General features: G+C 48.4%; 6 protein-coding genes across 6 annotated transcripts; 3 read left to right on the top strand and 3 right to left on the bottom strand.

Moving 5' to 3' along the window:
* Positions 1-342: 342 nt before the first annotated feature.
* Positions 343-5411, bottom strand: PENARI_c004G08732 (uncharacterized protein; the record flags this gene model as incomplete). Its single annotated transcript, XM_022629302.1, has 4 exons — positions 343-3246; positions 3378-3428; positions 3662-5152; positions 5205-5411. The coding sequence occupies 4 exons, from the start codon at positions 5409-5411 to the stop codon at positions 343-345; spliced, it is 4653 nt and encodes a 1550-aa protein (XP_022490755.1).
* A 673-nt stretch (positions 5412-6084) lies between these two features.
* Positions 6085-7347, bottom strand: PENARI_c004G03125 (MFS transporter; the record flags this gene model as incomplete). Its single annotated transcript, XM_022629017.1, has 3 exons — positions 6085-6789; positions 6847-7248; positions 7306-7347. 3 exons carry the CDS (start codon positions 7345-7347, stop codon positions 6085-6087), a joined length of 1149 nt encoding a protein of 382 aa, XP_022490739.1.
* Positions 7348-8224: 877 nt separating this feature from the next.
* PENARI_c004G12269 (uncharacterized protein) lies at positions 8225-11253 on the top strand (the record flags this gene model as incomplete). The annotated part of the gene is made up of 4 exons (XM_022629503.1): positions 8225-8697; positions 8747-9864; positions 10243-10304; positions 10354-11253. 4 exons carry the CDS (start codon positions 8225-8227, stop codon positions 11251-11253), a joined length of 2553 nt encoding a protein of 850 aa, XP_022491228.1.
* Positions 11254-12432: 1179 nt separating this feature from the next.
* On the top strand, positions 12433-13713 carry PENARI_c004G04181 (putative extracellular protein; the record flags this gene model as incomplete). The annotated part of the gene is made up of 1 exon (XM_022629072.1): positions 12433-13713. One exon carries the CDS (start codon positions 12433-12435, stop codon positions 13711-13713), a length of 1281 nt encoding a protein of 426 aa, XP_022490871.1.
* Positions 13714-16823: 3110 nt separating this feature from the next.
* On the bottom strand, positions 16824-17626 carry PENARI_c004G07990 (uncharacterized protein; the record flags this gene model as incomplete). The annotated part of the gene is made up of 2 exons (XM_022629267.1): positions 16824-17338; positions 17407-17626. 2 exons carry the CDS (start codon positions 17624-17626, stop codon positions 16824-16826), a joined length of 735 nt encoding a protein of 244 aa, XP_022490681.1.
* Positions 17627-18267: 641 nt separating this feature from the next.
* PENARI_c004G08480 (uncharacterized protein) lies at positions 18268-25572 on the top strand (the record flags this gene model as incomplete). Its single annotated transcript, XM_022629289.1, has 16 exons — positions 18268-18820; positions 18873-19411; positions 19472-19982; positions 22268-22570; positions 22629-22678; positions 22736-23235; positions 23287-23342; positions 23399-23577; positions 23632-23804; positions 23939-24299; positions 24380-24464; positions 24520-24578; positions 24645-24864; positions 24928-25045; positions 25102-25193; positions 25247-25572. 16 exons carry the CDS (start codon positions 18268-18270, stop codon positions 25570-25572), a joined length of 4125 nt encoding a protein of 1374 aa, XP_022491225.1.
* Between the last annotated feature and the right edge of the window lie 51 nt (positions 25573-25623).

Raw genomic sequence — 25623 nt, 5'->3', positions numbered from 1 at the left:
TATTTGCGCTAATGAGGGCTCTGGGATTGTCATGCATCACTGCCTAATCCACCGCGTCTCCCCACACCGTGATCGAGGTACATCCGGATGAGAACAAAAGTCCCAATTTTCAGTATTCTCTTCGCATCATGCCCCAACATTCCAATAACACGTTCTTTCCAGTATTCTCCACCTTATACAACTCAACCGCGCTCACCTGTAAGCTAAAGTAGGGAGTTTACCAACAAAAAACTTGTTCTGGGTACCACCACTCTAGTTTCGAGAAGCGATATATGTATAAAAATTGTTGACTGAATGGAGTATATGACAATGTAAAGCAAAGGTAATCTATTAAAGGCGACCTTATTCTTTCTTCGTAGGACCGGCCTGCATATCTTTAATCGCCCTCTCCACTAACCATGCACAAACAGGCTGGGCATCAGTTCCAACGCGCCAACTACCCAGCACAACCCCATGGTCTTCAAGAACCTCAGATGCGCGTTCCCAGCGACGACGCCAGAGTTCCTCGCGTTTATTCGGGAGTGGCACGGGAGGCATACCCGACTCGTTATTTGGTCCCGCTGGAGACTGTCGTGATCCATTAGAGGGGCTTTGTGACAAGTTGAGCCGCTCGGTTGCGTATTGGAATCCTTGGTATGCGGCTTGGGCGGCTGCTGCTGGGTAGGATTGGATGCTACTTGCTGCAGGACGGGGTGTCGATGATCCACTGGAATCGGAGTGGGCGGTTGGCGATGCACCGTTTGCGCGACGGGGTGGTGGGAGAGGTGGCTGTTGCTTTGAACCCCTTGGTGGGGACTGAGAACGGGAACTTGAGGAGCCATCGTTGAGGTTGCTGAGCAACGATGATGAGGCGTCATTCGTAGATGACCCAGTAGTGCTGCTGCGAGAAATGGGTGAAGGCTCCGCATCAATTAATGACTCAGTCTTGGGCGTAGATCCACGCTTTGGTGGAACAGGAGGAACAGGCTTGCGCTTCGGAGCTTCTTGTGGAGCAGGTGATGGCTTGGGACTGGTCTCCCTCGTCATATCAGAAGGTGTAGTACTTTGACGCAAAGCAGACGGCCTGGCCGGTCTGGCCCTCAGTAGATCCGCAGGTGTGGAAACCATGCGCAGTGCAGATGGTTTGACCGGCTTAACGGGAGGTGGACGTGGTTGATCAGGGTGGGTAAGTCCAGCTGGGGGTGGCTTCTGGTCAATGATAAGATCTGTAAGATCAATCAAGTCTTCGATATCCACGCTCTGTGGTTCAGCGTCCGGTGAAGGTATATGTACTGCTGGTAGAGACGGAGATGCACGAGGCGGCAGAGCTGGTCTATTGGGGACAGCATCCGACTGATCTTTTACATCCGGGAAACTGCGATTGCGCTTGGGTGGGTCAAGAGGGCCGACGGATTTCTCGAAGAATTGCTGGGGCTCCGAGGTCGTGACATCGCGGATAAAGATTCCTAAGATGCGGCCGGGGTTTGCCAGGACGATGTCTGTGTACACCTCGAGATCCGCCTCGCCGCTGTCTCCAACCAAGATGAACTTGCGTTCAGGGAAGTCTCGCAAAATCTGCTCCAGTGATCCTCGTTTTCTCTCTGCTGTAGGTTCGAATATTCCTTGTAGCATCCCCGAGTATTGCTTGAGGTGGAACGAGCCTGGTGGCAAGCCCACCATCTTGAAGTAGCGTTCGAGGAGAGGGTACAATTGCCATGGGGCGTTGGACACATAGTGGATTTGGACACCCTGCTTGGCCAGCTTGCCATACCAGTCACTGACTCCTTCAACGGTGAGTTCACCTAATTCACGAACAAATGTGTTGCGGAACATCTCCTTCGCTCCACCAGCAATAGCAGAGTGCTTCACTGTATCATCGATGTCACTGATCAAACTGATTCCAACTGGGTCGATGATCTGAATTGGCCGTGCAGCAGACAAGTCCTCGGATGCCAACACACGAATATGAGTTGGGACAAATGGCAATGCAGCACGAAGAGTGAAGTGACCCGATTCATCCGTTGTAATATTCCGAGACTTGCTCTCATTCTCGTCAAAGAAGAAAACAGTCACGGGCATACTAGCAACGGGGTTTGTGAGGAATGGACGGAGTCGTTCCATGAGATGAGCATTTGCCATAGACAGCTCATCTTTGCTCAGCGGTACAGGGTGTTGCGCTTTGTCCGTGTGTGTACTCTTCCAAGCCGGATCTGCTTCCTTCTCGGCTGTATCGACTAAATTTTGCATTTGCTTGTCCACGTATTCATCATCTCCCTTGCCTGACATCTTGTCGTCGCTTTCATCATTGGTCGTTCCCGTTGGTGCAGGGATGCCGCTCAGCTTCCTGGCTAGCGCAATCATCAAACGGTGCTTTCGGCTCATGGGACCGCGACCAGGAGCGTAGATCCAGCCACGCACGTCAACGGCCACGACCGCATTTTCGGTCTCAGTGTCATCCCAACCAGGCGTAGAGCTCTCGTCGTTATGGGGCTCCCCCCGGTATTCATCGATGGTCTCCGACCAGGAGTCACGTCGCGGACGTGTGCTAGCATCAGTCTTCTTCTTTTCCGTCAGTTTCCGAGCATAACTCGGGAAAAGAACCATCTCTTCGTCGCCGGATCGCGCAATTTCAATGTCGGGGAAGGCGCCGGGGGTATTGTAGTAATCCTCATCATGGTCGTTCCTCTGTCCAGACCATTGAGATGTATAAGACTGGCGCAACTCATTCGCAGCCTTGAAGTACTCGAAGACCTTCTTGCGACGGCTACCAGTGACACCGGCGCCATCGGCGCCTCCTGGTCCCCATGTCGATGAAAGCCCTGGCTGTGCCATTGGATCTCCCGCGGCTTCTTTCGGTCCGGAACGGGCTAGGATCGACTTCGGATGCCTTGCAGCGGAATTGAGACTGGATGCCGCGTTGGCTCTCCACGTGCGGAACTGTCGTCGGGGGCCGAGGAGATAGGAGACTATGCCTCCTCCGAGTCTGCGATCGCGCGCTGCGAGTCGTGCTTGGCGTTTGACGATTGCTCGGTAGATCCGTGATTGTGCCCGGTGACGGAGGGCCGGGAGGGTCTCGTGTCGGAGGCCCCAGAGACGGGACTGGGCTCGTCTGCTTGCGTGTGGGCCAACGAGTAGGCGGAGAATCCGTGAGAGCTTGCTAGGTCGAGGCTCACGGGGGAACGAAGGGAAGAGGGTGGGTGGGCGTTGTGAGAGGGGAGTCCTCGACCGGAGGCTGGGCCAGCGGAAGCGTGGTTTAGGAGCCAGGGTCTCGTGTGGTGTAGATTTGAATGTAGAAGAACAAGAATATCGAGAAAAAAGCCAAGTCGAATAGGGCTGCGGAAAGTAGACCTGCGGGGAAGAGATCGCCCATGACGATGATTACTCGGAGCCCCTCTCACCGCGTTCGTTTCAGGTTTCTCGGAGATTTCGACAAGTTTGGCAATATGATGCTATAATACTATATTTAGTGTGATTTCGGTTTCTGTTTCATTTCTGACACAATAAAGAATAAATATTCATAATTGGGTTGTGTTTCATGGTGGCAAATGGTCTAGAAGACAACTACGGAGATTTGATAGATTTGGCAACAATATGGCGACCTTGCTGTTTATTATTCTACCAATATCGTACAAGATATTTATACAAAGTCAGTCGACTATGCACTATCCTCGGTGTAATTCACCTTCTTCGCACGTGAACTCCGCCGAGAAAGTGATTCCCGAGAATTCTCCAATTCTGCGGAAACATCACTAGTCTCCTCTGGCTCAGGGGTCGACTCGATCACCGAAGCCTTGCGCTTGCTTCGAGCCTTAGAGGTAGTCGTGCGTTTGGCAGCGTTTGGTTTCTTGGGGGTTTCTACCTTGGCTGCGTCAAGAGGGATATCGTCCGCAATGTACTCGGTCTTCACCTTCTTCGGTGTGCTTTTCTTCGGACTCGCGGCTGCTTTGGGTTTGACAACCTTCTTCGCAGGTCTGAGCCATTCTTCCATGCCCCGGGGCCAGTAGACTCTACCATCAGGTCCACCCATGCTAACTTCTTCCTCTGGAATGGTGCGAGGCGGGGGTATTGAGCCCTCGAGATCCACAAAACCGCCGTTTTTCTTCGACCTTTTTGGGGGTTTGAAGGGTTGGTTTTCGTCGGGGCGCATAAAAGGGATTAGGTCGTTCACACGTTCGTAGCCGGGGAGTTTGAAGTTTCTCATCAGCTCAAAGACAGCTTGCTCTTTGTCTTTGGCTTCAATCATCAGGTCCATGGTGTCTGCACATGGAGGTAGTGTATTCACACGGTCACTGTGTTTGCGGCGTTGGCGAGGTGTGATTGCTGGAGCAGTTGGTTCGGAGTAATGCATCTTCTGCGTAATGTTCTTTCGAGACCAAGTTGCCGCAATGCGATCATAGAGCCCTATAATATCCTGCGTGCCTTCACGTAGCTCATTGGAATCGAAAATGATATTATGGTGGTGATAGTCGAGGACAAGAGGGATGTTAAGCTCCTCGCAGATTGGCAGTAGATCGTGAACAGACCAGCTGACATCGTCGTTTTCCAAAACCAATCGATTCTTGATGTCCTGCGACAACTTGGCATAGTTCTCTCGGAACCGATCAAGTGTCGCGGCTTTATCACCAAAAACCCCACCCATGTGTAGGATCATTACCGCATCGCGATCTTGCTGAGGGGGAAGTTTGAGAAGCTGAAGCAACTCCGAATGGTATTCAAGATCTCGTTGAGAGCTCTCAATCACTTCTTTCCTCGGCGATCCAAACTGCGTGAATTGGCCCGGGTGAACCGAGACACGGTGACCGAGTTCTGCAACCACCCGGCCTGCATCCGCCAGAACTTCCGAGGCGAACGGCGCCAATTTATAACCGTATTCTTTGTGGCTAGCGAAAGGGAACATCTCACTACTTAATCGCATAAACTTAATGCCATACCTGTCATTCCAGCGAAGGATCTTGACCAAATCACGCGCATTTGTCAGGCCGAGAGCCTCAACAAAGGCCTGACCGCGTGCAACATCGGCCGGCTGATCCCGGTCCGGACGATTCTTGGTCGAGTGTGCAGGTTGTTCGGGATCTTGGAGGGGGTGTCGGTTCTCGATGATAGAGGCGATTCGACACGTTCGAGAACAGAATACGGCAGGGGTAGCGTAGCGGAGGTAGGTATTTAAGCAGGCCTAATTGGGTTAGAACTGATGTTGCACGCATGAGGCTTAAGATGCAACTCACATATCCTAACCTTCCTTTCCAGGGTAGAGGGAGATAGCTGCTGTTCACTGGCGGGGATCGCCCAAGGGCCTCCTTGAGTTCCTCTGCCTCCAGTGGGATGTCCTCGTCGGATTCAGGGTCCAATGCCACCTCTGCTTGGTGTGAGTGTATATCTTCATTGAGAATATCCGCAGGCTTTGCCTCGGATCCATGTGGCGCAGTGGCCATGATCATGACTTCAGCGTTCAAATCCGAGCCTCGGCCCAGATGTTGTGAATAGGCACGAGACGGCGTGACGAGCTTGGATATATCTAGGATATGTGCAACGCGTTTATAAGAGAAGAGCAAGGCAGGGGCATGATGAGCATATGTCCGGATCGGGGCGAGCGATCTGGTCGCCACCACCGATCGATCGAGGGATCTCAGTGACGTGTGGCGACCCGGGCCAGCTTCCATGGTATCGGCATGTTGGAAAGACAGACCCTGCAGCAGCCGAATAAACCGCCGACACATTCGAACTCTTGGGTGTAAATGAGGGTGGAGAGTTGACTAGAGGAAGCCAGGGCGGGATGTTCATGACGCGCTAACGCGTTGCATCACCGCCCAATATGATCTGTTCTGGATCCCGAGTATACACGCTCATCATCCCTGACACTTTGTCGCATTGATCAATGTCGTGCATAATCGGGTCTTGTGTCCAAATCAAATCTCTTTATGTCTCTGCAATGATATCATTGATGCCTCAGACAGGCCTAAAGGCCATTTGTTATAAATCTATACAAGAGAGTACCTATGTCGACCGTTGGAGGGACAGTTGCGACAAATGAAGGCCCAATTATACTACACAGGGATAGGTACGGCTATTCTTCAACCCAATCTTTCCTCCTCTCGTTCCCTCCAATCAAACTTGGTGAGAGATCTCACGAGGAAGCCGGAAAAGCATTGCCCAAATGCCCAAAGACACAGCCAGCATCGCAAGCAAAATAGGCTGCAACACCACAACACCTTTAGCCTGAGCAATAGCACCAATCATGAAAGGGAACACCGCACCACCACCCATAGAGAAAGCCGCCGCAAAACCAATAGCCGCAACATGAAGATTCCGCGGAAGCAAACGAGTCATCACAATCACAACTCCAGGAAAGATCGTTCCCATGAAGAATCCAACAAATGCCACTGCAACCGCCGACACAATGAATTCTGGCACAAGCCAAAAGACAAGCTCGAGAGTGATGGCAAGCAGGAGGTATATAGCAATCGACAGCTTTTCTCCGATTCGAGGCGAGACAAAGCCTAGTACGAATCGACCGATTGTGATACCCAACCAGAAGCCTGTTTCTGCCATTCCGGATGCGAAGGCGCCTCCATGGCGGACGTTGGTCATGAAAACGACAATCCAGCCACCGATTGCCACCTCGATACCGCCGTAGAGGAAGAGGAATACGGCACAGATCCAGGTGACCTTGTATGTGAGTGATATGCGTGTCTGAGAAAATGCTCCTCCCTCCCTGCCAGGAATACTCGGATTCTCAAGTTGATATCTTTCGCCTGTTTCGGCCCAGAAGGCACTGGCGGCATATACCAGCGCTATAGCAGCTGCTCCGGTCTAATATTCCATGTTAGTTCACCTTTTCTGGGTGTATGAGAAAGGAAAGTGAAGTACCATCAGATAGTAGTAAGAGTACCACTCCCATCCTGCCTTCGTGATCAAACTCGTGGCAACAAGAGGACTAACTGTAGCACCGATGCCGTAGAACCCATGAAAGAATCCAAGCACCTCATGCGAGTTTGCCATGTTTCCGATCCAGACGTTCCATGCTGCATTATGGAATCCACTGCCCAAGCCAACAAGCACATACATAACCACAAGCACCGGGAATGGCGGATGAACAGATATGACCGCAAAAGCTAGCAAGTGGCAGCTCGGCGCGATAATAGTGATCCCTCGTCTGCCGAGGTGCTGGTGGATCATGTTGCTGAGGATTGCAGATATGGTATAGCCGACGAACGGTGAGAGGAATACCAAGGAGATAATGGTGTAGTTTTTGCGATAGTATGTCTCGAGCTTAATTGTTCATACTTCGTTAGTTTGCTCTGCGGCGCACTGGACAGTAACACAAACATAAGGAATTATCGCTCCATAAGCTGCATCATTCGACCCCATCACGAACGCACACCAGAATGTAGCTGTCACTTTCCATATTGTGGTTCTTGATTCATTCCATCTGGGCGCGACATTCACTGCATGCAACGGTGGGTTGTCTTCCTCCGAACTGGCTTCATGTGGATCTTGGGATTCGACATTTTGATCAGACCAGGACCTTGAACTTGAGCTTTCTCTACTCATTGGGGATATAAGTGAATTTGTAGAGAGAATGACTCAAGTTCAGTAGAGTCCGCAAGTGTGGGGCGTATTATTTGTTGCGGGGAAAGTATTGAGGGCCAATGTAACCTCGTGGCCTATATTGAATGGCAATATGATTGCCAATGGTATACCTTCGTGTTCAATAGTCATATCTATATACCTTCAAATATATGTCTCCTCTCCGTAGTCCAACCCTGAATTTGAGTGAGGAACTATATCAATTTAAACACGGTCATTGGACATGCAACAGCAAGACTTTAATATACATAGCATGAAATAACCAAAATATTTATTAAAAGTCGACAAAACAATTTCAATAAAAAGAGCAAACATGTATACGTGACGCCTGTCAGCTTAATCTTGGAATGCTAAGGCCGGGAAGTTGGTAGCTTGGGCTTGGTCAGTGGTTATACCCAGCGATTAGAGCCAACTCTCCACCAAGTTGATCGCATTGAATCATCACAAAGACAATCTGAAACTCCCCCTGAATCATGAAAATAAACACAAAACCAAAGTATAAAAACACCGTTGCATGAAGGTCACGTGGTAGTATTCTACCCTTTCTAGCGGCCTCTTGGCATATTTTCGTCAGCAAGCATCTCTCTTTAACATCCTAGGCCATAAATTGGCCACCAAAGCAACTTTCAAGATATTCTAGGTCATTTCCCAGATCAATATGGCCAGCTCAACTGTGCAGCAACCTGCAACAGTAAAGCCAAATCTGAATGAGTTCCTGCAACCCCTCCAGGTTGGAATCGAAACCTTGTCTGACTTGTCCTGTCGACTATCAACATCTTACACGAAACTGGCCTTGGAATCTACTGAACACTTCATTCCAACGCCCATCACCCGCCTCCCCACAGGTCATGAAACTGGACGCTACCTCGGTGTCTATGTTGGTCTATCTTATCTACGAGTAGCCTTTATTGATCTCTTGGGAGATAAACAAGTCGAAGGGCATGCTCGCGTTCGACGAACGCTAGAGAAGGCCTGGCCTATCGAAGACCATCTACGAAAAGACCATTCCTTGGACTTGTTCACCTGGATCGGTGACTGTATTGCCGAGGTTGTGGCCGATCGACTTGCCAATCCAAATGAAGAAAGTCTTGACCAAATAACGACGGGTATTTCCCTCTGTCTACCTATAAAGTATCAACACCCTGTTCCGTTGTTGCTTTCTCTGGCTAATATCTTATAGACAAAACACTCTCGATGAAGCTATCTTGATGCCAACTGGCAAAGGCTTTTCTCTAAGCTCAGACCTCAACCTCCGCCAAGCATTGCTGAATGGATACGAGCGCCACACGTATACCTCTCACGGCGATGTTGAGCCCATGCCTGCGAAACGACGCAGGTTGTTTTCTCTGCCTAAATTAAAAATCGCTGTCATGATCAATGACACGACCGCGACTCTTGCGTCATTGGCATATTCAATCCCTTCGTTGCCCAATACCCGTGTTGTCATGGGGCTTATTGTAGGCGCTGGATGCAACGCTACTGCTCCAATGAAGATTTCTGATCTTCATGAATCAAAAACACAAAATATTCGAGAGAAATACCCCGACGCCAAAGAGACGCTCATCTCTACCGAGTGGACTCTTTCCACGGCAGCAGCTCCCTTCGATGAGCTGCGGATTCGAAATAAATGGGACCATGAACTGGACCAGCATTCCAAACGACCGGGTTTCCAGCCACTAGAATATATGGTCGGAGGTGGGTATACTGGCGAGTTGGTTCGGATAATCTGCTATGACTATTTCCACAGAGTCCTGGGAATACAGCGCTCTATGTTACCAGTGACGTTGATTGAGCCATATTCCATTTCAACGGAATTTCTCTCACTGGTTGTTGCCTCTTCCTTGCCCGACGAATCATTGGCAGACAAGCTTTCTCAAAAACTCCAGCCACCACCTGAAAGCGATTGGAGTTGGACACCTGAATATGCTCGCGATATCCGCGCCATCGCATTGGCTGTGCACGACCGAGCTGCTTCATTGGTTGCAGCCGCTGTTGTTGGTCTTCTAGATTGTATCAAAGAAGTCAAGCTGTGCAAGGATGTATCCAAAGATGCAAGCGGGGTACAAAAGAAAATGGAAACTAAAGACGCTGAACAGACAGGCTCAGGCTCTCCCGGTTGGAACAGCGGCCCGGAAGAACTCGCCGTGGCCTTTTCCGGTGGAGTGATTCAACATTATCCCCATTACAAGGAAAACGTGCAAAGATATATCGATCGTCTCATACTTCGCGCTGGTCCACAAGCAGGAGGCAAGAGTGTCTTCTTACGTGAGGCTAGTGATGGTGGAATCATTGGGACTGGTGTGCTCGCGGGAACTGCCTCGGGGGAGATCGGAGAGATAAAGGTCACAGATGGTTCTCCATGGCCGTTGCTATCTCCGATGAGGAAGGACATGTCTGTCAAAATATAATAATAATGAAATGTGAGGTTCATCGGAGCCAAATATATAAGCCCCACCACTCTGCCGACATCGGGTACATGTACCCGGACTGAGTCTATATTTGAATGGAATCCTCTGTGGACTTTTACATGGAAATTTCCGTCATTTCGTTCATTCAAAAGTGCACACAAGCCAATTGTGATCTGCCAAGCACAGATCCTCATATCGGCGCGGAAATTACTATTGTGTTAGATGGTCAACCCGCCAAGAAAGCTGAAGACACTACTCAACTTTTCAGGCATCTTTTTCCGCTGCTCTTCAACCTACCAGTCAAGGAAAACCACCATGAAATTCTTCTATGTAAGTAACCCAGCCCATCAACACATAATTTTCCACTAAAACACACCAGGTAGCGGTCACATTCACCGCAGACCAATTCCAAGGCATCTACCGAGGAAAACAATACCATGAAGCCGACTTCGGCGAAGTCCTCAAACGAGCCAAAGAATACAACTGCGAAAAATTAATGCTCACAACCATGACTCTCCAAGGAGCGAAACAAAATCTACAAGCAGTGAGGGCGTTCCCCACAATGTGTAAAATGACACTTGGCGTGCATCCCTACCATGCCGCCGAGATCTACGAACAGCCCGAGTCGCAGTATCTCAATGAGCTAAAGCAGTTGGGCGAATCACTCCTCGCTGAGTCTCCTTCGCCTTTGGCTGCATTTGGTGAAATTGGGTTGGATTATGAGTACCTCAACCGCGCCGATAAAGAGACGCAGCAGCGTGCTTTCCGGGAACAGTTGGAGTTGGCGATTCATTTTCAATTACCGCTTTTCTTGCATGTCCGTGAGTCTGCCGATGATTTTATCACTATTATTCGGCCTTATCTCGGGAGGTTGCCCAAGGGTGGACTTGTGCATTCCTTTGCTGGGACGAAGGAGGAGATGCTGCAGCTTGTGGAGCTTGGGTTGGAAATCAGTGTCAATGGTGTTTCGTTCCGGACCGATGAACAATTGGATATGGTTAAACATATTCCATTGGATAGGTTACAGCTTGAGACTGATGCGCCGTGGTGTGAGGTCTTGGGTAATGATCCGAAAATTGCGGGTTACTTGGAATCTGCGAGGCCTTTGCCTGCGAGTCGGAAGCACAACAAGTTTATTCTGGGGCAGATGGTCAAGACTCGCAATGAGAGTTGTACTATGGAGCGTGTTGGATTAGTCGTGGCTGGATTGAAAGGTATTGCTATAGAAGAAGTGGTTGACGCGGCGTGGGACAACAGCTGTCGTATGTTCTGGGTGTAAATATATACTTTCGCATCAATGTATATAACGAGTGTCAATTGACTTAAACAACATAGAATCTACTTCCTTTACTTTGATATCAAAGAATTCAGCCATTAAAGCCATTTCTGTTTGCAAGCTATTGGCTAGTCGGTCCATACGTCGAGCCATGCGCAGAACCCCACAGCATCGCATCACATCTCATTAACCACGCAGCACCAAGCTTTCCCTGCAGGACAATGACAGGAAAGCCCCGAGCCACCTCGAAAATGTAAACAAAGCCCTTGGATTCGAGCGATATAATTGGTGCCCTGAATAGGTATGCAGGGGTAGAACAGGGGTTGAGGGGCCAACCCCCTAGGGCTTCCGCCAGGTCCAAGTTAGAGACCCAAACCGGATGGATCACATACTCCACGATTGGACGGAACAGAATGAATGAAGGTTGGGCGGCACTTGTCTGCCGAGTACACGGCTATAGTGACGCGGCCGTTTTTAGTACCCCTGACATCATTGTTGGGTTCCTGGGGAACTTGGCCCGGCTTGGAATGAAGGCAGTGATTGCTTTTCATAATTGATCCCTCAGCTTGTTCGATGTGCAATCCATTGCCCCTGAGTGCCCAGGTGGTCGCCCTCAACCGGGGTTTGATATGTTTAGTGTCTGAGGACCAAACTGCATTATTGGAATGTATCCATCATACACACCTAATTCATGATACAATCACGATATGGATTATAGATTGGGGAAGATGATTTAACTGTTGCGCTCGAGTATCAGTGAATAGAGAGAGTGCGCCATCATCCAGCTGGTGAAGTACATGTGAAGTATGAATTGTTTGGCAGCATTCTTCACGTCGCGGGGGTCATTGCTTGTCCGTCAGCGCATGGGCTAAGACCATAACACGATGGCGTCTGCCATTCCTCTCAATAGGTCCAAAGAATGTTACCGTCCACCGAGCGACCGTCCACTGAGCGTGTATTTATACTATTTGTCGACCACCCAGACTTTTCCCAACCCAAGCTCTGTACTCTTTGCAAATTAACCCTGGTGGTTAAGTGTTTAGTATCTATTTTTGATGAACCTTCTATATACCTAAGACACTGTGAGTAACTCGCTCTTTCCGATGCTAGCTGTTGCCACATTGGAATTGAAGGCACCACCAACAGGAGACTAACTGGCCAACAGAAAACACTTCAATCACAATGAAGGGCACATTCATCCTCTCCGGCCTTTTGGCCTCCACAGTCTCTGCTCACATGCAGCTGAGCAAGCCCTACCCCATCCGCAGTCCCTTGAACAAGGACGCCAAAGGCGAGAAGGACTACTCATATACCAACCCTCTATCAAGCTCCGGTAGTGACTACCCATGCAAAGGCTACGCCAAGGATGAATTCAATGCCGTCGATACCTGGGCGCCGGGTTCATCCCAGGAGATGGAGCTCGAGGGCAGTGCCACCCATGACGGTGGCTCATGTCAGCTTTCCCTGACCTACGATCAGGGTAAGACCTTCAAGGTCATCCAGTCTATTGAAGGAGACTGCCCCATCGCCAAGAAGTACAATTTTGATATTCCCTCCGATGCCCCTACTGGTGAAGCCCTCTTTGCCTGGACCTGGTTCAACAAGGTCGGCAACCGCGAGATGTACATGAACTGTGCCATGGTCAACATCGGTGGCTCCGGTGGCCGTGCTGCCAATGACACAAACGACTCCGAGGAGAAGGCTATTTCCAGGAACATGCCCGAGATGGCTGCTGATGGCAGTCCTGCTGACAAAATTAAGTCAGCGATCGCTAAGGGTAAGGCTCTGGCTAAGGGACAGATCAAGCCGAAGGATCACACGAAGCCTACGGATCAGGCCAAGACTACAGATCAGGCCAAACCTACGGATCAAACCAAGCCTAAGGACCACACGAAACAAAGCAAGGCTGCCGATACCAGCTACGACAGCCTCCCTGACATGTTCATCGCCAACGTCGATCAGGCTGGCAAGTGTGTCACCATCGAGGGCGAGCCCGTCAACTTCCCCAAGCCCGGTCCCAATGTTCTCGGCAAGGCTGATGGAAAGGGCTACAAGTGCTCTGGCACTGCTCCCTTCCTCGGCGATGACGAGTCCAACACCACTAAGAACGCTACCAGCACCACCAAAAACAAGACCAGCACCACCAAGAACGCTACCAGCACCGCCAAAAACAATACCAGTGCCACCGAGGACGCTACCAGCACCGACAAGAAGATGTCCAAGATTGCCTCTTCTTTCGGTACTGCCACTGCCACTGGTGGTGCCCGTACCCTCTCCACCGAGGCCTCCACCAACAACCAGTTCAGCTCTTACGTTGGTCAATGGACTTGCACCTCTGGCGAGATCCTCTGCTCTCCTGATGGCATGTCATTCGCCTTGTGCAACTACGGCCGTCCGGTCTTCATGGGCTCCGTTGCTGCTGGCACTTGGTGCCGCGGGGGTGCTATCACTGCCAAATATTAAGGGTAGTGTCTTTTCCATTTTGCCTTTGGGTTACACCTTGAACAAAAGAGTGGCCTATAACAACTCCTCGCCGACTGGGTCGGTAGCTTGGACTTGGTAGCTCATCCCGTTTTGGCGGTTTGATGATCCTTATTCTCGGCGCATGGTTAGGCGCTATATGTTGTTTTGTATCCTTTACCCATGATCAGTCCAGCGATGCCCGGTTGATGCCCCCATGCTGACGCTTTTGTCATGTCAATTACCTAATGATTGTGTATTAATGCGTGTGAATTTATCTCGTCCCCTTTCAATTATATTACTTTCCTGGCATGATCTTGACCATATTTCCTTCTATATACCTCCGGACGTAGAGCGTAACGCGTGATTATGTGGTCCATGATACTCTTAGGGTTTTAGGGTTGCCCTGCCATGTATAGGGGAATTTGATATGATCATATATAAGTAGTGATGCGGAGTCACGTCAATAGAATTGGATAGATAATAAGATGATTGTGTCAAGTGCTCGCCCTTGATCTAAACAGATATTATCGACGCCGCAAAAAAGAGTCACTCTTCCCTCAATTGTAAACCGGTATTTAGCGGTATTACCTCCCCTCTTTCAAGCTATTGTGATTCAAACTTTTTCTCTTCAATGAGCGGGGACTCGCGTGTGTGAAATTGTTGCATGGCACTGGTACACCTAGGCGTAGTATGGAGGGGAAGCCTCGGTTGAGTCCAGGGGCTCGTCCAGTATCGATTGCAACGAAGTGACTTTTGGCAGAATGCGTAAGAACTCAACTCTCGGATGACACTTAATCAAAAGAGGAACTCGCAGCGAAAGAGTCGCATGCAGAAGTGTAGGATTTGAATTGCAGTATGACAGTGCGATATCGAGCGAATATATGCGAGACACAAGACACGAATGGAAGGTAGGAGGAAAGGCCTTCGATTTTGGGAGAGTGATTGGAACTATTATACTTGCAGTATAATAAGTGTTGCTGGAAGATAACCCGTGGTTGGTTAGGGCTACGGGCCCCTGAACAATTGAGATCGAATCTGCCACGAAACATTTCTCCCACCGGACCGATGTGATAGACCTAGTGGAAAGCCGCATTGACTCGGTGTAATCACCGGAGCTGTGTTTCGGATACGTTCTGTCTTCCGACAAGTGGGGAAAATCAGACCAGGGAACTGCGGTAAAGAATGTATGTGCTTTCAACTTGGTGTCCATCCGTTCCAGTCGTGGTGGTTGTTGATCGCCCTGAGGGTCGAATCTGAGTTTCAGGGCCACCGTAGTGCTAACCTCGTTTGTTGCCATGCATTGGCGAGGATCTAGGTGAACAGGCTTGGGGAGAGCTGAGCTCAAGGTCAGTCTTCCCAATTTCCCGCTGAACAAGCCTCGCTTCACCTCCGTTTCCAGTTGCATGCAGTAACACGCGGCACCCAATTCCTCGGGGATTGGATCATCTTCCACACTTGGAATAATGCGGAGGTTTCTTTGTGTGGCGTACTGAAATCCATGATCATTTGATGATGGCCTTTTGGTTATAGCAACACGAATATGATACGAGATTTGACACATTCCAGGTGTCATATCATCTCTCGGACTTTCGGCACTTCCAGATAAAATATGGTCCCCTAACGTTGGAGGAGGCGCAGTATGATGCTGTTGTACTAGAGTGCTTCTCATCGAATGATAACAAACATGAGGGAGCAGTCGATCAGGAAAAATAAATGTGAACGGAAACGGATACGAGCGACCTTGTTCAAAAACCTTTACCTTGGGGTGGTTGACTGGGTAGCGCATAGCAAGAAAGGTCTTTTTGCAACCTGTTTGGCCAGGATATGGTGTCCGTTCGAGCGTTGTGTTTGACAGGCCTGGACTTGGTTAGTCTCCAATCATCTCGTATTGACTTTATTGGATCGTGAACCTTCAAGCACTATTTGGATTTCGTCAAAAAGTGTATCGCAATCACAGGTGATGCTGGCAACGCCTTCAATGAGATCTCCCGAGGTATAGGTTTTCGCAGCCCCTGTTTTCTCTTCGGCAAGATCAATCTTTAAATTACATCTTCGGCGTCTCATCCACAGGCTGTGCACATCGGGTTCGTAGCTGGAGCTGGTCATCGTTAAGGCCGGCATTGGGTACAAAGGGCTGCTATCAGAATAGGGAATATCTGGGTTGTCAGCAGTAGTGGTGGCTCCGGATGACAAGGATGGAACGAAAAGGAGAGAGAATACAATGCTAACGCCATTCGGACAAATAAATATGAATAAAACTTTTCTATTTGACTCATGTACCATCTTAGAATTGACGGTATGCAAACTAGTGAGTCTGAAATTAAGTTTTTATTATTATTATTATTTGGTATTGCGAAGAAAGTATGCAGGTGGCAACTTGGAATAGACAGTTCCCTTCACTTAATTACCATCGGTAGCCCTTGGCCCCCGCAGTTCCATTTAAGGATGTTATCGAGAGAGACATCGTCTGTTGCTACAGCGAAGCAGTGATCAGATGTAACAATTAGTAACAAATAATTTCCACAAGTATGTAAGGCCCCGCTAGAGGACGCAGTATGAGCCATTTTTCATCAATAGTTACATGGAGTTATTAGCATGTTGTTTTTAGATGCTATCTTCATTGGATCATCCACTAAATCGTGTTAGGAAGTTGGTGGTAGTGGGGCCCAACACTTAAAATATTAACGTTAACTTAGTGACTGGAATACATGTATTTTGTCAGGCTTGAATCTTTCGACATGGATATGCGGGTTCTTGGGAAGATCGATCCATCTATACAGGAAAGTGCGAAGGACCGAATGTGAACGAACCTACGTGTACAGTACTAGTTCCAAANNNAAAAAAAAAAAAAAAAAAGAAAGAAAGAAAGAAAGAAAGGAAAGGGGAATCTTCAAGTCAAACTGAAAGCGAGTCGTCTACCATCCATCTAGGATGTCAATGTTATAGGCAAGTTACTAAAATTTTGATGAAAGACACCCAAGGGAAATGGTTTGATCTACTGGTCGCTTTTCTCAAGCAGTATGAGATTGTAACACATGTCGATTTAGGTTGATATTTGAATGTCTAGGGTGGATGGTGCAACATAGCAATATATTGCTTGTGTAACAAATTTACTCCCACTGCTTCATGAGAGTGTTGGCTTCAATTTCCTTGTCAAAATTGACAAGATGCGTCGAATGACACCATGGCTTGATAGCCTCCTCTTTTCGAATGATGCCAGAGAAGAAGTTCGACCACTTCAATCGTGGGAATGACTCGTTAATTTGGGTGCGTGTCACGTCATGGACCAATTTTTCAAAGTCCTTGACATGAGGGTGTACACCTGTATTGTCGTAGGTAGTAGCTAACTGAATAAGCTGGCCAATGTAGGTGATGGTTCCGTCAACACCCATATCCTCGTGTCGAATGATGGCTTCAGCGACAGCTTCAGCCTGATCAGAAGTTGCGCCAAAGCCCATAAGGACATTCAACGCCTTGATACCACCGTAGATATCAAATGACATCCGAGTCGCAGTGAGATTCTCCTCTGCGGTGCCGAGATCGTGCAGCAAGCAGGTCAACGCCCAAGTGGCGGGATTGAGGTCGGCAGCATGCTTGGGAAACTGTTGCTTGGTAATTGCCATTCCTTCATGGACTATCAGCGCTCACCGAATAGAATTATCAATAGTGGATTGCGCCATTCTAGGTACACACCGTAATAGTAAACCCGCATGGAATGGTTAAATGTCTCGGGATGGAGGACGGCCTTAGCATAGTCGGAGGCTTTGGCCACCACAGGATCATCGACTGGGAACTTAATTTCATTGACTGAGATGGGACCTGGCTCGTTGATGAAAGGTCTGTCGCCAAATATCATGCCAGCATCAGCAGGCATGCTGGACCAGCCATTCAGCTTGGTTTCGTCCTGACACATTTTGACTGCAATAATGTAGTATGATCAAAGAGACGGAGAAGTTTGCATCAATTAGAGCGGACCTTTGCAGAAGAAAGAAATAAAATGTTGGCTCCCTCGAGGTTATCCTCTTATTTGTCTTAGCAGAAATACGCCCTGAAGATGCAAACATAATCTATACGACCTTAATAGGAAGTTGCTTGACGTGGGGCTCGGTAAGTGGACGTGTTGGATCCTTGGCAGATTATTGCAAGGTCAACAGCAAAATGTGGCAAATAATATTAGCTTTCGGCTTCTGGTATTTGGTGGAATGCAATTTCTTACCTCTTTCCCGCTTTCTAACCGAGAAGAGAAGTTAACCGGAGATGAATATTTTGGCTCATTGAAATTGTCGCGCAATGGTTTATCATGTATAATCAGCTCGAGCGAATGGACGTAGGCATATGATAGGTCTTATGCGTTTGATTTGTTGGATTCTGCTTCTTCGCAAGAAGTTGTTGGGGTACTATGGTTATAGGATGCGCATAGGTTGAGATCCAGATCCACAGAAGTTCTATAAAGTCCACGGCAGATTTCTCCATGTTGCAAAGCACTTACAAACATTGTGTCTCTACTGAATCTCAAGGACCATCTTATTTGTGGAAGTCACCAACTTTAAGAAAATGGCGGCCTGTCGGTATCACGAAATCAGAGGTTCAACCCGGAGCAAACAGCCACCCATTCCTCGCCATCCAACCTGGGATGCCGAAGTTAGAGCGTTGTTTAGTGAGCCATACTGGACATCAATCGACTCCGATCCTAAGTCCGTTGGGGCCCATTGGATATCCCAGATGCAAGAGTACAGTCCCTCCCGCCCTGCACACATGCATCTTGATCTTTCGAGTATGGAGTCTGTCCAACAAAACATCCTTACCATTTATCAACATCTACGCTCTCGCTCCATGCCAATCACGAAAAACCAAAACCACTATTGGCCCGACGAAGCTTTGGAGACTTTACGCCTATGGGCAAATCAAGGCTTTAGACGCTCGTTCGCCGATCCGATCCAATATCAGGAACTGATAAAAGCTCCAAATCATACGCAAATAAATACAAGGGTCAGGAAAGACATCTTCAGTCTCAGTCCATCTGAAATTCAGGCATACCGCGAAAAGTTGGATGATGTACTTCAAGTCGGATTGAAGGATTCTAAATGGCAGGAGCTGGGATTGCTGCGTGCGTTTTGAAAGTTTTCGTGAAGGGGGTCTGATACTGATTTACTTTGCAGATGCTGAATGGTGCTTGCACTACCAGGAGGCTTTCGTTTTCTGGCACCGAGCTTATCTGATATATGTGGAGGAGCTTATTGACTTCCCTATTCCTTACTGGAATGGCTTTGCAGTCGGAACAGGAGACCCAAGTTCACCTTACGCCGGTCTGCCATCGATCTTCTTAGATGATGTCTATACCCATTCAAATGGAGAGCAACGCAAAAATCCCTTGAAGTACGCACTTTCTCTAAATGGAAAGAACAGGTTAGGCACTTCTGAGTACGTCGAACGCTCTCCAGAGCTTGTTGAGGGTCGCAGCAATCCTTTATGGTCAAAGAAGATTCATCTCTTCAACCAGTATCAGCAGCAAATCGCGCATGCTTTTGCCCAGCCGGAATTCTCTTTGCAAGAGGCTCATGGATATCCCTGGGCTAATATACCAGACTTTTCAGAAAACCAGCCGGATAATCTTTATCCTGAAGCCAGCCGCAAATTCTTCGACGGTCTATTTGAGCAAGTGCATGATAACTTTCACGGCTGGATAGGACCCGACATGGTAAGCAGTCAATCCAGTGGAATTGACAAGGATTTTATCTGTGTTAACTGTTAATATCAGGCCGACAATTCCTATACAGCATTCGATCCCATTTTTCTCAGCTACCATGCAAACATGGACCGTATTGCTGAGATGTATCTTCGGATTAATCCTGCACGCCAATTCTCATCCAACTTTCCTCTTCGTCCTTTTGTTGACAATGGAACGGGGTTGGAATATGATGACCCTCGCGAATACGTCTACACAACTCTAGGCGACATGGCAAAACAGACTCCCGCCTTGAAGTATCGTTACGCGTTGCCATCAGTTCCCGACTTTCTCCCGATTTCTCAATTGCGCTTTGAAACAGCAGCTGTGTCACAAGGTGGCACAGCTTTTTCATTGTCAACAATCAAGCCCTTGAGCACAACAGATGCATGCCAGGGACATGAAACCGTTCCATACATCGTGTTTTCTTCCGTTTCCTGTCTCAAACGGTCCTTTGTGATTGATGTTTTTGTCAGTGGTGCTGAAAGCTTGGAGTTAGATCCAATTCGCAATCCCGATTACATTGGAAGCATTACGAGACTAGGTATGGGAAATGGAAGGGGTGAAGAAGTGGGAATACGGAATCCTCAGCGGTGCATGAAGAAACCAATTACACGTGTCCTACAAGCTGCACATGTCAAGGAAAAATTGAAGAATGGTTTTGGTGTCCAGCAAATCGTCACTGAGCTGAGTACCGGCAGGCACCTTGAGGAAGAAGAGTGGAAGGGAATGCCAGGGTTTGAAGGAAATATTGTTTGGTCATAGTAATTTATGTTAGATCAATGGCATTGATACTTGCATTGGCAGATATCTTACCCTAGGAGGGGTCCTTGGTGGGGACCCCGGCGTGAACTGAGCTTCCAAAAGATATACATGGACTCCCCACCTCCTCCCCCTTGCAGGAGCCTCAGAGATTCTGCGCATCAAACTCCTAAAACCGAAACGTGGCACATCCACTTGAATTACAGCTAATTACTCCGCAGTGGTAATTTCTTTACGTATACTCTTGATAGGAACCCTGGCTACTTTCAAATTCGACTGAATCATTGCCCAGTTGGATTTGTGAATGTCGGTCAAGACGTAGTGCTAGGGCTAGGAATCCTTCTGAGGGGCTACTGCAGCTGAGACCCTGGAATGTAAGGGACCATTTTAACGACCGGGAAGTACAATCATCCTTCTGCAGCCCTAGCGGTGCCCTTTTCTCCGGCATTGGATTTCTCCTTAGCAGCATGACACAACTCATCTCACACATGGCGAGCGATCTAGGGTCCTGGGCTCAGGATCAGAAATGGGTAAGATTGTGCCACAGCTACTGCGGGAGTTCGATGTAGAATGGGCGTCAGCTGAATCGGACTGGAAGGTGAGGACGTATTTCTTTTCTATGCAGGAAGGCTTGATCGTCTGACTAAAGCCACGCGGAACTGGAGAAACTCGGTGACCTAGAGCTGGGACCGTACTCACTTGGCTGGAAATATTCTATGTCGTTACCTGACAGCAAAATTGTTACGAGAAATCTGGGATAGTCATCTAGGTGACGGAGACCCTGTCGCCATTTGCGTGCGAAAAGCGTTTTAGAACCCGATTAACAAGTGAAGTATGTAATAGTATCACTACAATCTTGTCGAGCCGATTGACGTACTTTGTGGTAATAGGATTTATATCTCATTTATTAGTCTAAACTGTCTCCATTAACTGCTAACAACTTTTCAGTCTATTTGAATGATGCAGCAAAGGCTTGATATTGGAGGCTTTCGGTTTTCCAAACTGTCTCCTCCTTCTCTGGTCTTTACTTCTATACGTTTGACGTCAAGCATAGTCCGATATTAGTCACCCAGGAACCCTCAATGAGACAATCCAATTTGTTTCGGGTTACCCCTCTTACCTGGGGGTCTGTAGACGACAAAAGTACATCGTGTTCTCAGCTTCATGGGATTTATTGGCTACTAGCGATACACTTATGGGTTCGCGCACATTTTGTACAGGGATATAAGGCACGCGCGCGCGCTAACTCGTGGGGGCCAAAAATGGCATCAGGGACCATCAAATCCACAAGATTGATTCTGGCATAATTTCACCGTGCCAACAACCAAAAAACATGGCAATCGGGTCTAATTTGTTTGAGGAAGAGACAAAGAGCACGTTCAGGTGAAGCCCTAAAGTAAACGAAGGTTGTTGATCTGCGACTAAAAGCTTCACCAACGATGGCGCAGCACCTTGCAGCAAGAGGGGCGAGTGACCCATACCATTGTTACAGGTGCTGAGACTAGGCGCCAGGGGAATGCTGATCTTATCTCAAGGAATGCTTTTAATAGACCGCAAGATCCAACGGACGCGTTTTTCAAACGACTCAACCCAGCTCAAGCAAAATGAGTGTCCCTTCTTCGGGGAGCACCTTCTCGACGGCCTCTGAGTCTGTGAGGAATCCCACACCATCATCCTCTCAAGATGGCAGTGGCAGTGAGAGCGTTTTTACTTTTCAGCAAGCTTCGAGCGTACCCAGGAGCCTGTCAACAGCCCAACCTCCGTTATTCCTTTTCCAAGACCTACAACTCGGTCAAACATCATCAGAAACTACTTCTCGACGTAGCTCACCAAGCTCACGACTGAGTCCCGGTCGCTCGCAATTCACATATGCAGATCAACACAATGCTTCCCCAAGTCCAAGGCCAAGACCCATACATCCTTGCCGTCCGAGGCGAAACACTCGAGGAAGCGCCTCCCGATCATATAATATCAGCCAAGCTGGTAGGGGATCGAATAACTCAGGCCCGCAATCTGGACCAGCATCCTTGAATACCGAAGACATACAAATTCCTGGAGCTTTTCCAGTGGCTAGTGACAATGCTTCAGAGGCTGGCACCTCTCAGGACGATAGTGGTGAGACTGAGATAATATCAAATGATATACGCGACGAAACTCTCCCCCCAGCCCCGATCTACAACGGTCGGCTTCAGGATGGACTGAAAGATGTTAAACACCACTTAGCCAGTCTTGCCAGCACGATGCACGTTTCGGAGTTGACACAAGATCAATCGACGAGCCTACACACGCTATGGAAGCGTACCGAAAAGATGAGCAAATTTGAATATCCAGAGACACGAACTGTGGGATTCATCGGAGACTCTGGAGTCGGTATGGGATTTTCTGCGTCTTCTCATCTTTTCGATTCCTTCGTCTAACGTTGTTACAGGCAAGAGTTCCTTAATCAACTCACTTCTCGACCAGAAAATCGCACGATCCGTATGTGCTCTTATCACCCTTGTTTCTGAATGCATTTTCACTAACACATAATTTCAGAGCAGGGAGGGTGCTGCCTGCACCTATGTGGTGACAGAGTTCCGCCACACTAATGACGATCACACCGGTCCATTCACCATCGAAGCAGAATTTATGAACCCAGAGGAAATGAGAGAGTTACTTGAGCATCTCCTGCTGGACTTCAGACAGTTCTACGTCCGTTCGCTATATAGGGAGCTTCAGACGAGCGATGAACAACGAAAATGCCAAGACGCAGCTGCTAAAGCATGGGAAACACTTCAATCGCTATTCAAAACTCAACCAAGACTTACAATTGAGTTCTTATCAAATGAGGCTGATGGCGCACGCTTTGATCTCCTTGCGCAGTTAGAGCGATGGGCATACGCCGGCTTAACATACCGACAGGGCGGGTCTGATGCACTCGAATACTCAGTCATTGCCGGTGACATTGAAGAATGTAAATCTATTCTGGACCAGCTTGCTGCTGATGATCCAGGGAACGGTGGCCCCGCACTGTGGCCCTTTATCAAGTTGATTAGGTTCGTGAAGCATAGTACTAATCAACGAGCTGTTATCTGATGTTCTTGCAGGGTATACCTCAGTTCGCCTATTTTGAGAACCGGTTTGGTTTTGACTGATTTGCCGGGTATGCGTTGATAGTGTATCAATATCAGTCTATTAATCTTGACTAACGAGCTACAGGTCTCCGAGATCTTAACTTTGCAAGAGTGCGAGCAACTGAAAGATATCTTGCTCATCAATGCGATGAGGTCTTTATTGTGGCAAATATTTCACGAGCTGGATCCGACGAGTCTGTGGGAGACATCATGAGAAGATGTAAAAGGGATCAGCCACGAAGAATCATTTGCACGAATTCAGAAGTATGTATAATGCCACTAATCTCGCACAGTAGCTTCTTCTGACGGCGAGGGTAGAATGTTTCAGCCGAAGAGGCCTCCCGTGAGGAGGGGCCAGACGGACGGCGTGTCCGGGAAATGAACAAGGAAGTCGAAAAAGTCAAGGCCCGACACATAAAGGCTAAGTCGCAAAGAATGAAATCGGAGGGCGATGATCGGCTCAAATGGGGACTCGAAGAGTTGGAGCTCAGGTGAGTATGTCATTCCCTCGTTGCTGTGACCCATGTTGACTCCAGGACAGTGACAAAATAGTGAAATTGAAATTCGAGTGAGATTATGTCCTCCTATTTAATGGAAGCGGTTGTTAACACTGACTTCAATTCAGCGTCACACGTTTCTTGATCAATCGGCGAAACCTCAATGTTTCACGCGAGCTTGCCAGAAGGTATGAAGGCGTCAGAGTATTCTGTGTTGGCAATGAACTATACTCTGAGCTTCGGGCCGGCGATCCGACCCAGGCAGATAGATACCTCGACCTGACTGGTATACGAGAGCTCCGCCGCTATTGTCAGCTAGTCCCAGCGGAAGCTCAAATGCGTGCAACAACTGCGTTCCTGGAGGACGAAGTCCCGGCGATGATGGGCTCTATTCGCCAATGGGCGTTGTCTGGGACAGATCCTGTCACTGCAGAAAAGGCTGCCGCCCTCCGCCGTGTTCTAAATCAGTCTCAAGAGGCTCTTCGTCGGGTATGCTCAGAAACAGGAATGCCTTGAATGGCCCAGACTTCGTTATCAAGAGACGCAGAGCACTTTCTGATAGTCAATAGGATTTTCAATCATCGCAGGCACATGTTTCCTGCATGTTTCAAACCTTGAAAGTGCTCTTTCATACTTCCATTATCCCATGTATCGGTAAGCGAAACCACCTCGCTTTTCCTTTGCTAGCCCTAACAACTTCATACAATAGAGAATTCTCGCGCGCAGTGGAAAGAGAAAAGCCTCGAAGTCAGTCGGCAGTGGATAGGGGTAATTCTCACCTCTTCTTGACCGATGAACTTGAAAGATGTCGCACCTCACTAACCGATGTTCCAGTGGCACGTACACTCATACGCTGTATTCTGTCTCCACTATGGGTCCTGGAGTACCGAGTCACATCCAAATGAACGCCCCTGGAACGAGCAATTCGTGCAGCAAAGCTACGAAGACTTGGATCCCGTATGGGAAAGAATACTGGAATGGCTGGAGTCGCAAATTGAAACTCTGCCTGGGCAGGTCAACATGTCATTTGAAAGGCTGCTTCAGGATATCCATGGTAATGTTTTGTTCTGATAATTACGCCTCAGTCCCTTATTTTGACTTCTTCTTTTTTCTCCAGGGCATCAGCATCTTGCACCCCACGCCCTGCAAAACATCCTTCTCAGCATGCGGCATAGACGAGAGACTATCAACACACACATCAAGAATGAGATCCAAAGGTTTATCTCGAGAACGCAGTATGGCAGTCCTCAACGGACCCTGAAATTCAGCCACGATTCTGACAATTTCTCAGAAATACAAAGCGAGACATGCTAGAGCACCACACCGATTCATTCATCTCCATTCTCATGAAGCCAGCCTACATCGCCTGTAACCAGGAGTCAGGTATGTGGAGATACATCTGGCAAAACATTATCTTCTTATTTACCATATATCAGGGCCAGGCTGTGATAAACGCCGAAAGAATCACATGGATGACCATTTGAGAAATTCCAGGCTCTTTTCCAAATACTCTGCGCATGCTAAAGACGTCTACGAACGGGTCATGACTGAAAGCTTTAAATCACTGCAGGAAGAAATTGATAAGCAGGTAGAAGGCATTATGATAGATTTCCACGCCGTGGTGGCGGATGAAGGAGAAATACCGGAGGCGGAACGGGCACCTGCATTGGCAAATGAACTGAGATCTCTGCTCCAGAATGGACAGGCTACTGTTGACAGTGCTCAAAGAATTGCGCAAGAGCTCAATGGCTCCCATGGCTAATTGATGGAACTCGCTACGGAACCCGATGATTTCCTGAGGGAAAGTCCATAT

Source organism: Penicillium arizonense (assembly GCF_001773325.1).
Source record: "Penicillium arizonense strain CBS 141311 chromosome Unknown PENARI_contig004, whole genome shotgun sequence".
Lineage (NCBI taxonomy): Eukaryota > Fungi > Ascomycota > Eurotiomycetes > Eurotiales > Aspergillaceae > Penicillium > Penicillium arizonense.
This window is presented reverse-complemented; position numbering and strand designations above follow the sequence as displayed.